Consider the following 16313-nt stretch of genomic DNA (forward strand, 5'->3'; position numbering starts at 1 on the left):
ACATGACTATTTGGCGAACATTCGAGTCCGATATAATCGTTGTGTCTCGATATGAAGGTGATTTAGGGTTCAGGTCCATGCTTATATAAACAAGGGCGAAAAGAGCGATGCAGTTTGTTATTGGTACTACGATTTCTCATGGCCACGTCACAACACGCGAATTAACAAAATACTCATTGCTTGTAAAAATGGAAATATCAGGTAAACGCTGACAATAAATCTTTGTTGCTCGTTTTATCGATATACCCCTGTGTATATGCAACCGTGTAGATCGTAGTTCGTGCTTGGCGCGTTGTATAGTCACTGGCGCGTGTGTCATATATACTGTTAACGCATTGAGATTATTGGCCTCGGTATATCGGTATAATACATTCTACCTATTTTCGATCGAACGACACAACATATACACTAAACGTTTTTCATTTAGACACGTTATTGAAACATTAACGTATCGCCGAATCTTGCGTGAAATATTTTAGTGAATCATTATTTACATCTTTTTTATTTGACCAAAATTTGTCACGAGAAACGTTTCAGTGGAAATGCTACGCGTTTAATTATTTGTGAATACATTATTTGTGAATTTTTTACAGGTAATGGGAAGGCAACAGTATATTGTACGACCGATGGTAATGGACGAAAGTTGTACTCCTGGAACCGGTAGCGACAATCCGGCGATTGCCGGAAGTAGTGGAGTCATCAGCGAAGTAGCGTTAGCACACGCTCCGGCGTTATCCGAAAGAAATCTTCGAGAGCACGGAATTCCTCTGGAGCAAGCTATCGAGAAGGTGATTATGTATATCTTTTATCGAGAAAGTTTGAAAATGTTTCCAGATCGTTGAAATATATACATATATGAACGCGATATGCGCAGATCCATTTGTATCTATAGCCTGATAAACGATAAAGAGAATATGGAAGAATATACAGGTACAATTCAAATTCGTACGAGATATTAAAAAGAAAATATTCATTTTTAATAAAAGTTTGAAGCATGGTGGTCCGCCATGTCGTGCGTGACGTCCGGTTCCGCACCACGTTTCGTCGTAGACGGCCAGGCGCCGATGAGACAATGCTTACATCCAGAGGCCTGCAACAAAGACATCAACCTGCCAGAACATTATACCCTCTTTCACGATCTCCGGAAGGAATTCGTTGCTTGCTACTCTACCCATGGAGAGCTCTCGACATTTGGAATACAAGAGATGATGGAATGTATCCTTTTCCAAGTTTTATTAAAAACAAAGTTATTCGATTTTTACGTCGTCTTCTACATTCGTCCGCATAATCATTTATCTTGGTGCAGCGTACCCCGCGACAGATGTACGGTCATAGGATCAAATTACTTCCTCTTGAGGAGTCACGGCACGAAAATATTTCGATGAATTTTAGGCGTGTGAAACTTTCTACACTTAAAAAGAGAAAAAAATAAAAATAAAAAAAGCAGGAAAATAATAAAGAAGCGTATTAAGAGTTACATGCCGCGAATACGTCGGTAGAATTGCGTAGCGAATTTTTAATACACGGTTGGTCGTCCCATGCGAAGCATTCGTTGTTCAAAGTTGGAAAGTTTAGTTTTCGATACAGTACGACTGCCTTAAGGCGACGACTATGGTCGAAACGAGAATTCCAAGGCGTGCGGCCGTTAGGCGGCGCGACAGAACTCGAATCCAACATATTCGACGAACCTGACGACGAACTAGCCGCTGCGTTGCTTGGCGTAAAGTCAGTCTATAAGCGAGTGGAGGGTGTACATATCGTGCTAATCGCGCTCCTACCAGTCCACCATATATTCGAATATAACAAAATATAAGTCACTTCCTCGAATGTGTTTAATCATCACGAAGCAGACTTTTGAATAATGTGCGAAAGTGTGTAATTATTTACTGTCTCGGTCTTCGTGTATCAGACAAACAAGAGCATTTCTGATCTCATAATTTTCCGAAATACAAATTGCAATCTAAGCCCGAGGTATGTTTTCCTTATTCTTAGCATGTATACGCGTTGAAAGATCTATTCGTGGATCTGTATGATTTCATTTCGTTGCACGTTTTTATTCGTATTTTTATTCGTTTTTATTCGAAATTGTTAATTGTTTGTTAATTGTAATATTATTACATAATAATTTATGTCCCTTCTTTTTTAACACACGTGGATATTAGTAATAGCAGACATTTATTATGCATATACTCGTATGTAGTATATATAACACATTTATCTTTCTTTGTTTCTTTGAGATTAAAGTAAAAAGTCTGCCTTTACATATGGTTATATGTATATTGATACATATTGGTTTAATCGCTTCTTTATTTCATGTTCTTTTTCGTTCGTGTGAAAGCTGTAGAAATCGTATATATATCCATAAGTGAGATTTAATCCAAAAAGGGAAATAATCCTCGTAATGCAGATGGCTACCTGTCGTGAATCTAATAAATTCTGAATACTAAGCGCGAGTCGAGACTACGGTATTATCGTATGTATGGCGAGTCTGTCGTTAATAAAACAAAACCACCTGTGGCTGACGGGGATACGATATAGACAAATATCGATCGATCCCAGTGTCGTGTCGCTATCGATCGACAATTTTGATTTGCATTATCCGTATCAATCGGCGATTTCTTAAAACATTTCAATTAGAAATAAGTATGAAATTATATGACTCGGAAATATCGTGGCGCTGGTTATTCTAACCCTTTATTTACACGGTCTTCCATCCTCGTGAAAATCTTCGAACTTTATAAACAAGAATTAAATAATTTCTCCTCGTATCGCAGAGGATTTTATTAAATTATTACGATTAGTTAGACACCCTGTGTTTGTTTTCGATGTTTTCAAATATGAGATGAAGACAGATGAAATCAAAATCAAGTATTGCCAATATCAGTCGAATAACTTAAGAAAGTGCCACCGAGTAATCAAGGCAGTCTTATCACGCGCAGAACACGGTTTAAAGGTCATGCTTGCGAAGATATTGGTAACAGCCTGGCGACGACCAACTGAGATATGTGAATAATTATGCGCGTAACAACTTTGTTCGATTTCTCGTCATTTTCAGCTGCTCGCATCCTCCTCGCGTGAATCTGAAAATTTCTGTTTCTCCCAGAAACCTATGACACTTATCGGTATATGATATTTTCGTGATATTTTTGTCTAATCTATATCATTTCAATCAGGTAGATTAGAAATAACAATCGTATCACGAGTTAATTTACAATTTTCATAGCAACTCGATATCTCGATACATGTCGGACGTTTACGTAAAGGCGATTATTGCAATCTACGTTTCGCGTTATCGGTACATGAATTATTGTTATGTTAAAGCTGAAAATTTATCCTTGACTGGCGAATATCAGATTTTGGCCTACCGTTAGATACTGAGAACGAGTTCTATGTGCATGAAATACAAGATATGATCTGTGTAATACAGAGGATGATAAAAGATGGTAAGTCGTCGACTAAGGAATCTTTGTGAATTTTTCGAGTTCAAGTGCAACATGCAACTCGCAATAAGAAAAAAGATAAGAACAAAATATCTAATTTATTTATTTTCACCGCTGATAATACGAGTTTTTTTCTTTTATTTTTCTTCTAATTAACGAACCAATCTGACGAAGAAAAAAAAGTAGCTTTTAATTATTTCTCAACAAAGATTAAGGTTCACGTGCGATACGTCATATCTTTCATGAACTATACAGACAAGTGAAGAACATACTTATACCTCGTATTATTTACACGCATAGAAAATGTAGTTTGGTGCCTAGTTACGATCGTATGAATTTTTCATCAATCTTGAAAGAAAAATATATATGTGCATTGTAGATAATTACAATTTTGGAGATTAGTGCAATTCTGTTTTTAAGTTACTTTTCAGTGGCACGTGGCTATATCAGAAATCTTTCCCTTTTTATCCATAATAAACAAGGCCACGAAATTATTCAAGGTGATATTTTTTTGAAGAAGTTGCGAGTTCCTTCTATGATATGTCATATCGTATGCAAAAAAATATTTTGCGTGTCTCGACCTTAAGAAAAGCTCGGCTATTTTCAACCGATTAATGTAATTGTACATAACATAACGAAATGTTGAATGGCATGCAACCATGATATACGAATCGATACGACTTTGAAATTCTGTATTTTTTCACTGCTAACTAAAGTTACCTTATGAACTGCACGTTTTTCTGTATTACAGAATATTTATAGCTTAATACGAAATTATAAAGCGTATCGAAAAACAAACGTATTTAATAACTTTTATAAACAGTCCACACTGTATAAGTGAAATGAAAGCTGTATGAAAGTTGCATTTTTTGTATATTCATACTGTAAATATGGCGGTCACTGCATAATATTATTCGAAATCGTTTCGTTTCAAATTTTACTTACATAGCTTCGGTTGCGTTGTACGCAAACGAAGAAATGCCAGTAAGAGCAAACGTGAAACGGACAGAAAGAGAGAATAAAAAGATAGCACGAACCGGGCGACAGAGTAGCGTATACGTTCAAATCCATACATTTGGACCCTTATGTGTGTTCACGGTTTACGAGTGCGCGGGTCAAGCTGTGTAATGCTATAAGCAGTGACGGTCATAATATACTCCTTATCACAATGGTGCTCAACTCAAACTGACTTTAATTTTCAATCTTGTAAGTACATGTCACGTGCCACTGTGACAAGTGCGTGCGTGTGTAATAAGCAACGGCTGCCTATTAGTTGTTTCAAGGCACGATCGCACGCATTTATTTCGCAAATGTTTGACGCTTGTTGTACCTTTCGTGGAATTCTGTATTGTGTCATCCGTAAACATCGGATCGCGAAGAAAATTTTCTTTCTCTCTTCGTTGTATTGTACTTCCGGTTTGAAGAAATATTTTATGGAGGGGTACGAATTACGATGGAAGAAAAGTTTCGATTCATGAGATATGAAAAGACTTCGAAAGACTGCTGACACGTTGCACCGAGTAGGCAAATCGAAAATGAGCATTTTGCTCAAGCTTGAGAAATCGGAGACAAACTTGTCGGTGTAAGATTACAAAGAAAACGCAGATGGTAGGCAGTTGGTGACACCGGAACGATAGTTACATTTTTCGCGGGAGAATTCATTTTTCCGGTTTTAATCATACATGCCCAATAAAAACTTCTCTTACGCATATTAAAATTTATCGATGATCTACTTTTTAAGTCAAACGAATATATTGGATAAATTTTAACGAATTTAAATCCTCGTATGTCGAATGTTATAATCGTATTTTGGATCAATGCGAATCATGGTTATAATCGATGCATAAGCGTCATTGATTTCTAAGGTTAATCATTGTTTTATTCCTTTTTTGTTGTTTGCAGTGTTATCAAAATGCCTTCGATCATTCACTTCAATGTATATGTGCATTTTCATGGTTTTCATTATATTACTTTTATTACAGGTCACGTCTTCCAAAATCCTGAAACAGTCAATATCGTTTTAGAACCTGGTATATGGTGAGTTATCTTTGATACATACCTTTTTCTTCTCATCAGTGAAATGTATGTTACTGATCTTACGATGCCCTTCCGTAGCTCAAAAGATGAAGAAGTTGACAATGGCTGTGTAGTAAGAGCTAGAGGTCTTCCTTGGCAATCATCGGACCAGGACATAGCAAAATTTTTTCGTGGCCTAAATGTTGCCAAGTAAGTGAAATTTATGAATAATTGACTTAAGGTCGAAGATCTTGATAAAGTACATTGTAATAACTGTCATGGTATTTGTACACAAGCCACTTGGATCCATATAACAAAGGTAAAGATTTATATTCAATATGTAAATGCGAATATGGATGACTATGTGAGTTTTCAAATGCTAGTGTTTACTTTCTAAAAAGTAGCGTAAGCAACAGTTCAATATATTCTTTTGTTATTCATTTTTCTCATACGCAATGATAAATACTATTTCAGGTCATGAATATATAATATATAAATATATGCCAATGATTCTCAAAGTTGCAATCATAATCTATATAATTTGTATGTTTATTCTGTTCTAAGCATATTCTGACTATAACTCTTGTCGTTTCGTTCATAATTTCCTACAAAGCTGTAAACGGTACGTTGGCTTTTATTATAAAAATATCGTCTTACAGGGGTGGTGTAGCTCTGTGTTTAAGTCCTATGGGAAGACGTAACGGAGAAGCATTAGTACGATTTGTTAACAAAGAACATAGAGACATGGCGTTAAAAAGACACAAACACCATATGGGTGGAAGGTACATAGAAGTATACAAGGCATCTGGAGAGGATTTTGTTGGCGTCGCTGGAGGAACTAGCGGGGAAGCTCATGCATTTTTATCTAGAGGAGCTCAAGTTATCGTTAGAATGAGAGGCTTGCCTTATGATTGTGTCGCTAAACAAGTGGTACGTACAAAGAGTTAATCGCATGGTCTATCGTTTATTTCTGTTCTCATTTTATGCGTTACTTTTCACAGTTGGACTTCTTTTTGTCAGGGCAAAAGCCCTGTCACGTATTGGATGGAGAAGATGGAGTTTTATTCGTGAAGAAGCCGGATGGTAGGGCAACTGGAGACGCGTTTGTTCTTTTTGCTAAGGAAGAAGACGCAGTGAAGGCCTTAAGTAAACACAGAGATTGCATTGGTAGCCGGTATATAGAACTTTTTCGAAGTACGATTGCAGAGGTGCAACAGGTAAATAGAAATCACGCGGGCAGAAAAGTAAGGAAAAGAGGTAAACACACGTGAATATCTATTCGGTGACTTACAGGTTTTGAATAGAGCGATTGATCCGAAACAGATCGTACTTCCAACGCCGCCTATTCCACAACTTCCTCCCATACTTCCACAACATATTATCACCTCTGGCACGCGTAAAGATTGCGTTAGATTACGCGGTCTTCCATACGAAGCTCTTGTCGAACACATCCTCGAGTTCATGGGCGAACATTCTAAGAATATTGTCTACCAGGGTGTTCATATGGTTTACAATGCTCAAGTACGTACACGCGTTCCTCCTTCTGTGTCGCAACTACGTTCGTTTGTTTGGAAATCAGTAACCGATGTACATTCTGTTTGTTCGTTCAGGGTCAGCCATCCGGCGAAGCGTTTATTCAAATGGACAGCGAAAGTTCGGCATATGCATGCGCGTCGCAGCGACATCATCGGTATATGATATACGGCAAGAAACAGCGATACATCGAAGTATTCCAGTGCAGTGGGGATGACATGAATCTGGTATTGACAGGTGCAGTAACTCCAGCGTCAACCAAGGCTCTGCTATCACCCGGTACGTTGACCACACAAACTCCTGCAACTTTGACACATCCGCCTCCGCCGACGCCGGTACCGGTACCGGTACCGACGGCGCAACCCCCCCTCTGGGACATTCACGCGTTAGTACAGGCTCAAGCCCAAGCTCAAGCAGCTCAGGCTCAAGCGCAAGCTCAAGCAGCTCAGGCTCAAGCGCAGGCAATCCGAAATCAAGACTTTTGGCTAATGGCTCTAGCCTCGAATCCACCACCTACCTCCACCACTCCTGCTTCCCCAACTTCGTCAGCTACGACTAAGACGCTCGCTCTACCGGGACCGAATCCGCAGCATCAGATTCCTGCCTATGCAATGGCACCTCCCGCAGCAGCCGCCGCCGCCGCGGCTGCTGCGGCGCTTCACGCTCAACAACCCGCGCCGGCGCCCTTCTTACTTTTTAACGTACCCTCTCGAATCCCTATTTTACGTGCACCGGCACCGCATGGTCTCCTGACACCTATCGTTCAGGCTGCGCCCATTAATCCGGCCGCTATAATGGGACTGAAGAGAACTTGGGAAACCGCTTTCCCACCCGATACATCAAGCACAGTCGCGAAACGTGCCACGTGGCACACACCAGCGACCGCATTTCACGCGCAAGCTCCAGCCGCGGCACCGGGCTTGCCTTATCCTGCTCAATTTTATCCTCAGATTTGATAGGTTAAGCCGCTAGTATCGATGATAATCGTTCCGAACACAGCGGACGAACGATGTGTCTTCTTCTTAATGCATCTCTCTTGTATGTACTTTTCTACATTGTAGGTTGAGTTTGGACAAGAATCGATCGGCCAATATGGACCAATAATTATTCGTTCCTTCGTACGTTTCTCGTAGTCGTTGCAACGAGAGGTTGTGATTTTGAGACATTTATTTGCCGCGCGAGTGACGGGCAAATTTATTCCAGTTGCATCGTTGCTGCGTGAAAGAGTGTCGTACGATCACTACGATGGACGACTTGTTCTTCTACGAATATATACGATACGATGCTATTGTGTCCAAGGCAACTATTTACAGACGACATTCCGCATGATATTCTGTGCAAACCCTTTTTTCATATTATCGTGTTATTTTAGAGTCAGTTATTTTAGAGATCGTTTGCCCTCGAACTAAAGATATATACATATATATTCCTTTAACTAAAGATATATATATATACATATATAAAAATATATATATATTATTAATATAAATAATTAATTAAAAATATATATATATTAAATATATATATATATATATATTTAGTCATTATATACATACACATGTATATATCTATATATATATATGATCGTTTCAGAGATGGTTTTTTTTGATACTTAATTGAGCAGCAGTACTTAGAGTGTTTTTCTTTATGTCATTTCCTTACACAACGTATGAGTTTTTCGATGGTCGCGTTACATGGGCCAGAATATATGTCGTCAGGAAGTGACTATGTATCTTTCTCTTTCTCTTTGTTATACGTGTTCTTGTACTTTATAGGAGTTGTTCTTTCAATTTGTCGTATATGACATGTGCTTAGTAAAGTGCCTTAAAACGTGAATCATGAATTATGAACTGTTCGCCTTAAGACGTAATTTCATTTCTTTCGTAGATTTTGGAATTTATACGCGCATGTAAATATATACAGATAATAGATTTATATAGATATATATATATATATATATATATTAACAGAAATTGAAATATAAACGCAGACATATACATATATATAAATATATATATAAGAATGATTTATATATTTTGCTAGAAATATTTTTATTAGGGATATAAGTAAATGGACATTCCATCCAATGTTATCGGTTTTTAAGCTCTAATTCACGGAGAGTAGCTTCTTCTTTACGCGGCATCTACTTTACGCACGTCCATGTCTAGGATAAAAATTTTTTTCATTTTCTTTCTAAGCAAGAGCCTGAAGTTACATTGCAGTTTCACATCAAAACCATATTATTTCGATTGCAATTGCAATGCGCGCGAGCTTCCTGAGCCAGTCGATTCGACGTGACCGATAAGAAAAGTCCCACGACGAGATTCACAAATCCATTTCTAGCCCTCGCCACATTCCTAAGAGAACTTGCTTTTCTCTGTGCCGCGTAGAGGACACTTCGAGCTCGAAACAGGAAAACCAATCGAGGCAATATGCTCAGTCACGTTGCGCTTTTACGCGAACGTTTCGCGGTGGTGCAAATACGTTCGTCGATTGGATTAGTTGTGTAAACATTACGAGAGTTTGGTGAATGGTACATAAAGCACGAAGAAGAAAAGAACGTATATTAGAAGAGAACGGTAGCGTTATTGGCATCGTAAGTATTCCCTCTTGATCGTAGAAATTCTATTCGTTCTCCTTTGAAGGCTGAACGTTTCCTTCGGTTTGCTTCTCATAGCCTGATTTCCAAATAAAATACGAAATTTATATCTGAGAACCAAACATAGATCGAGCGAAACGTTGCACAAGACTCGTCATCTTATGTCATAAGAATGATAATGGGGCCAAAGGGAATGCTAAACCAATGTCCAAATACTATTCTGCATGATAATTTAATCCTGATTAAAATAGACGAACGTTTCTCACTTAAAAAAAAAAAAAAAAAGAAAAAAGAAAAGAAAAATAAATAAAAACATAAGATAAAATAAAAGAAATTAGTAAGAAGAGGAAAGTATAAATCTTCGTGCTATATTATATATTACCTAGGAGTCGTAGCTAGTGATGTTTTTAACTTGGTGTCGGCGGTGTATACCTTCTTCTCGATGCTCTTCTAATATTTTTGTGATACCGTAGAATTGGTGGAACGATCGAAGGAAAAGGCGTGTCGAGGGGCCTGACATCGAGCGTACGTGGAAAGCTCGTATCCCGTAGAAATAAACGACGATCGATATTTTTACTGCCATTACGAAACAGCTTTTTTTTCCAGAATAGTCCACGTGATCGCGAAGCTCGCCGTAGCCTTTCGTCCTTCGCTATTACTCTTTATTATGGTTTTTCTGTATGCTCGATCTCGGTGTTACCGCGGAGCAACGTGAAGTGCTGTCCAATGATTACACAGATTTTTTCTTGCCACGTTTCTCTATACGTTTTCTCCTTCTCTCTCTTTTTTTTTTTTTGTTTATTTTTTTACATGCACTCATATATACATATACGGATAATGTAGAGCGTGAATTAACGATTCTACGAACCATGGAAACGGCACGAGACGCACACGATGATCGTTCTTATTGCTCCAAAGTATAAAGTCCACGGGCATAGAAATGACTGGTTTGCATGTCGTGGTTTTGTGGAGGGACGTGCATACAAGTACCTGTAATATCCTTCTTCGTTACCTATCGTTTACGACGAGACGACAGACTTACGTAACGGGTCGAGTTACTTTTTTCTGTTTTTTTTTCCCCCTAATGCGTAATTACGTTCATTATATATTAGTCGGTTTTTTCTCTTCCCCTTCCAAAACTTTGCCTCCCTCTCCGACCCTTTCCATAATTGTCGCATTCCTTTCCATATCATAACGCACATAGACCATCTGATAATACGTCTTGTAACGGTTCTCCACCACCCTGCTCCCCACCTCGTACGTATATTTACACGTAATCCTATAATTCTCGCACAACGCCTCCCTCTGTTTGACAGGATACGGTAGCGTATTACATAGAACTGAGTAGTACCTTTGGTATACACCTAGTCTTGTTTTGTTGTTACAATTGCAGTGCAAAGTGTGTACGACATTCGATGAATACTTTGCAAGCTGGTTCGCACGCGTGTAAGCGAATAGAGATCGTTTGTCCGTGGAATAAAGACATCGTCAAGTATCGATATAGTGGCTGAAACTGCAAAGAGACGAACATGTACTTTGGTACTCGGGTCGTGCACATTTTACATTCCAATCTTACCGATGTAACTCGAGAATCGGGATATAGTCTGCCGATATTATTTATGTCGGGCTTCCTGAGTCTGCTTTTATATAGCATTAATAGACATCTTAGAGATTTGAACGGAGTGACGCGAAACGGACCAATTTGATTTTACTCTCACAGTCGTTTCTGTGGATCTAAGGATATACAGATGCGGTAATGTATAGATCAGGGGAATGATATTTGATTTGGGGAGAAGGGAGTCGGCCGTGTCTAAATTTCATTGGTCGATTTGATCGTAAGAATGATTAATGATAGATCGATACAGAGATATTCAAATTCGTACTAAAAAGAGGCGAAGATTGTTTATAAATTCCATCGGTTAGAATTTTCCGGAGTATTTATTATTTCAAATAGTAAATGCATTGCAGTCGTTGTGGAACAAGAATTACGACCTGTATTAATTGATAATATCTTCGAGAAGACCAGAGATTTGCGCATATTCTAAAGAGCCTCACGATTTACGTCCCTTAGATCCATAGTCGTTTCCTCGACTTCTTACATTTACGTAGTCTCCATTTCGCGTCGCTACTGTGGAGGCGCATCTTGGTGTGTTTTTAAAACGCGAATAACGAAGAAATGTATCCGTCGGGTGTGTCGAGAAGTTTCCAAGCTTCCTTACGGTATTGGTACGATGTTTCGTTAACCGGGCAAAATTCGAAACTACCATTGGCCACTAATAGGAATTGAATTCGTACAGACGTACGTAAGAATTTCTCGACACGCTCGACACTCGCAGAGATTCCTATACTAGATATACGTACCGAATAGTTACGACTGTCGATAACTGCGGCTGTATCGGTGTACGAGAGATGCGCCTTCTCGTAAGAAGGACACATGCGTGCATCGAATGGACAATGTTATGCGTTAACAGGCCAGAAGCGGCTAGGAGGATTGCTATTCAAAGTTATGCCAATCAGAGACAGAATCTTCGAAGGGTCGAGTCCAACAGCGACAACGCCACTTCCAACCATATCAAATAAAACTAAGTTTCATCCTTTCATCAGCCTGTTAACCGGAGGACCCGTGTCAGCTCGTTACTTCGATATCGTAATTTCCATGTTCCTTGCCGCGTTTAGCGCGTTGTCTCGTTTCTGTTTGAATTAAATTGTACCATGTCTATATTCGAAAGAACTGAAATTAATTAGTTTTTCTTAACGTTTAAGTCCGTAGTTCTAGAAGTTTCCGGTTAGAGGATGATCCGGTTAACGACTTGATTTTAATCGATCGTCATTCGTTATGTACGTATCGACGCAAGAGCAATCCATTTCCTACGTGTCAGAGAACCGCTCGATTCTATTACTGCATAATGTCGTCCGACTGTGTATTACCTGCCATTGGCTTTCGCTGGGCACTCACACGAGCCGTATTATACACGTTATCCGCGGGGTACCAAAGGGCAGAGCAAGATTAGTGGGAGAGCGTGAGAGGGAACGAAAGGAGAAGGGATAAAGAACGAGCGTGAAAAGAAAACGTAGCATTTTTTATTTTAGATTATTGTTATTATTAATATTATTAATATTATTATTATTATTACTACTACTATTACTATTATTATTATCATCATCATTATCATTATTATCATCACCATCATCCTCATTATTATTACTATCATTATCATTATTATTGTCATTACTATTACTATTATTATTATTATTATTATTATTATTATTATTAATATTATTATTATTATTATTATTATTATTATTATTAGTATTAGTATTAGTATTAGTATTATTATCATCATCATTATCATTATTAATTTACTATTATTATCGTTCCAAGTACTAACTCCAAAGCTCGTCACCATCAAAGGTCGTGGCATAATAATATCTTTTTCTCTTTCTCATTATGCGTTGAATGTGTTGTCTCTGGCATTTTGTGATCCGCTAACTTGGTGACTGACAGTGTGTCGTCCTCCCCACCTCTTTGCAAGTTTACATTTTTGACTAATCGTCGTGAATAGTTATTATCATTGTCAGTACGTCACTATCGTCGCTATTATTCGGAGGCTGAGACTAAAACAGTATAATAAGCGGCACGTTCATTGTTAATTATTCATTTAGACTTTCTTACGGGCTATTCAGGTGAAACATGGATCAGACTCTCGTTCCACTCTAAATCTTTTTTCTCCCTTTTCTTCTACGACGAATCCTAGTTAATCAATCAACGTTCTTGCTGTACAAAGTTCGATTTCGAACGAGATGAAATTTAATTAAATTCGATCTAGAAGGTGACCGACCGGATTCCGAAAGATTGGAAATCGAAAGACTTGCGAAAAGGACGAGAGTCTCCGGAGTTATCACCGAGAAATAGACCACTCTAATCATACCTTACGAATTTTCACGGCTAATCGTGATTGTCCTGGCGAAAGTTAATTAATAATTACGACGCGGTACCAGCTTCGCGCGTGTTGTTCGCGATGTAACAAAAAACGGGACGAGTTCATCACTGTACGACGCTTCTTCTCTTTTTTTTTTTCTCAAGCCCCACCCGAATTACGAAAGAACGTTTTTTTTCCCGATTGCGTTTTATCTTATATTGGGATATAGGACACGCATAGACACATATAGAAACCAACAAGAAATACACACGAAATGCAACAGGCACACGTATACGTTAGAAAACATACACATAAAACACAAACAGACAGGATTTTATACCAATCTTTTTTTTTTAACCCTTGTATACACACTTTTTTTCTGTATATCAACGATTATATCGATGGTAAATCGATCATGTTTAATAAATGTGCCTTGTGGACATACATATCTTTTTGCTTGCCGGGTTGGTGGACTCTTACCCTGATTATATTACCTCGCCTGGTGGTGGTAATTTTCGTAGACACTGGTGTTTAATCTAGTCGTTACTATTTTTCTTGTTTTATCATTAATAAATAACAGTTAAGAAATTTCCTTCCTACAATGCAAGGATTTAGCGGTATCGCCTAGATCGTAGAGGTCGATACGAAGGAATTATTTGTGGTATAAAATGGTATTTTGAAATCTTCTTGTGGTAATCTGTGAAAATTACGACCACCATTATCCTGTTACGTTCTATACATTTTTTTTCACTGGGCTCGCAGGTATCTTTGGTGTCTACAGATCAAGTTGGAGATTTCTGTGTCGTAATTTTTCCTCTCTCTTTCTCTATCTCTCTCTCCCTCTCTCCTTTTACTTTTTCTTTATTTCCATTGGTTCACGTACAGGTTCTTCCTCTCTTCCTCTGTTGCTCTGTTGCTCCCACTTCCTCTCGCCTTTTTTCTTCGTGTTTTATCTCCCCTGATCGCTGGGTCGATCCATCTTCCGTTCCCCATTTTCAAAGGACGCGAGAGTCACGACCTTCGAAGGGCGATAAGTATTTCCACGTCGACCTTTAACATCGCGTTGAGCAAGCCTGTGATTAGATCTAACATCGTGGCCTAATTTAAGACCTGCTCGCTTTTGGTTAGACACGCGTATTTATATTTTCTTTGAGTTTTTAAATTTCGTTCGTTCTCCTTCTGTTTTATCTAATTTTAACGTGATCCGTTCCGATTCTCCTTGACTTTCGTTCACACCGAGCAACTTCCTTGCTCTATGTTCCTTATATATTCCTTCTGTATTCCTCGATTCCCCGATCTTGTCTCTTTCTTTTTTCTGCAAATGCCTCGATGCGATACGAATCCACACAGATCTAAAAAAAAAAGAAAGAGAAAAAAAAGAAAAAATACAGATTCGATCGATCGAATATTAAAGAAAGCTCGAGAGACGAGAAAAGTTGAGAAACGTTAAATAAAATTGAATTGGAACGATATTTTGTTATCTGAAAGGAGGGTCGCACGCAAAAAGGCTTCTACTATATTGGGGAAGAGAGGGAGAGAGGAAGGAAGAGAGAGAGAGAGAGGGGGAGAGGGAGAGGGAGAGAGGGAGAGAGAGAGAGAGATAGAGAGAATGAGAAAGGGAGAGTGAATTTTGGTGATTTGGCAGAGGGGCGAAATCGCAAGTTGGTGCTACATATATATAAAACATACGTATATATCGTGTTACAATGGTGCAGTGTCGATTGCTGTTTGGTAGCGGGATCTACAAATACTAACTTCTGTGCTTCCAGGTAGGCCAAGTCCAAATCATTATTCCTTTGGATGATGTGCTTTTGTACGATCCGAGCGAATACACGAAGTAAAAATTCTACGGAAGAGAATCAAATGAGAAATAATGTTTGTTATAGGAAAAGTTTCGCACGGACCGTAGAAAATCGTCAAGTTAATCGTGAAATCGTGCAGGTTGCGGGGACGCGTGAATAGAAAAGCAGATATGAAAGACTACAAGCTTGGAATCATAAAATTAGCGAAACAAATAATCAGTATATTCTGCACGATGTCATCGACCACAGATCGCGGTGTGGTTAATAGTTGGGCACTCTTCTTACGTTTGTATATACATAGAATCTATGGGTGTTACATCGAATTTTCTTATTTTTTAAAATTTTTATCGGAAAAGTTATTCGCTGATTAATCCACGAAGCAAGTTGTCGCGATCAAAGTATTGTACGTGCTTGCGGCCGTAATATTTCAGGCTCGTATTGTTAATTAACCGAACGAAGTAGTCCGAAACAAAGCAATTACATAAGAGGGTTCTTTTAACTTTCTTTTTTCTTACGTAGTTACGTTTTCTACGATCTCAAAGTTTCTCTTTCACGCAAAGCAGAGGAATTTTCAGATCGTTAATGTAAATCTCATTCATAGCACCGTTCAAAAATGTGATTTCCTGTTTACGCGTTATCCAACTTTTGAACGGTGATGCAGTTGACATAACGTTATTTGCCGGATAAGCTTGATCCAACGTTGATTGTCTTCCTTTTGTTTTCGATATAGGAGGCACGATGTTGCCACCACCACCAGTCGCGATATTTCCGCCTGCTGCTGCAATGCTACCGCGTGGACCACCGCAGTTTGCAGCACCTTATCCGCCTCCAATTTTCTATTGGCCCTATCCTTCACCGCCTGTCAGTCCAACCAATTATTATAATCCAGCGAATGTCGGTGGGATCGCGGCGATTCCTCAACAGGCAGCTTTGGTAAGTATTCTCAGCAATTTTGAAGAGAGAAAGCTTCTTCGATATATCGTTGTTAATCGTTCGTTTTATA

At 38.6% G+C, this 16313-nt stretch overlaps 1 protein-coding gene across 2 annotated transcripts in view; it reads left to right on the forward strand.

Annotated features, from left to right (window-relative positions):
- LOC117159593 (RNA-binding protein fusilli) overlaps positions 1 to 16313 on the forward strand; it is a 28630-nt gene that overhangs the window by 8751 nt on the left and 3566 nt on the right. The window contains exons 2-11 of one of the 2 annotated variants that reach the window (XM_033339570.2): positions 594 to 788; positions 987 to 1215; positions 3354 to 3443; positions 5423 to 5477; positions 5556 to 5666; positions 6116 to 6386; positions 6458 to 6673; positions 6750 to 6977; positions 7067 to 7268; positions 16041 to 16243. In XM_033339570.2, the coding sequence (XP_033195461.1) occupies positions 594 to 788; positions 987 to 1215; positions 3354 to 3443; positions 5423 to 5477; positions 5556 to 5666; positions 6116 to 6386; positions 6458 to 6673; positions 6750 to 6977; positions 7067 to 7268; positions 16041 to 16243 (1800 nt within the window). Of the gene's footprint in view, positions 1 to 593; positions 789 to 986; positions 1216 to 3353; positions 3444 to 5422; positions 5478 to 5555; positions 5667 to 6115; positions 6387 to 6457; positions 6674 to 6749; positions 6978 to 7066; positions 13953 to 16040; positions 16244 to 16313 lie in introns of those variants that run through there. The other variant, XM_033339569.2, reaches the window with a different exon arrangement.

This window comes from Bombus vancouverensis, chromosome 8 (genome assembly GCF_051014615.1).
Source record: "Bombus vancouverensis nearcticus chromosome 8, iyBomVanc1_principal, whole genome shotgun sequence".
In the NCBI taxonomy this organism is placed as follows: domain Eukaryota; kingdom Metazoa; phylum Arthropoda; class Insecta; order Hymenoptera; family Apidae; genus Bombus; species Bombus vancouverensis.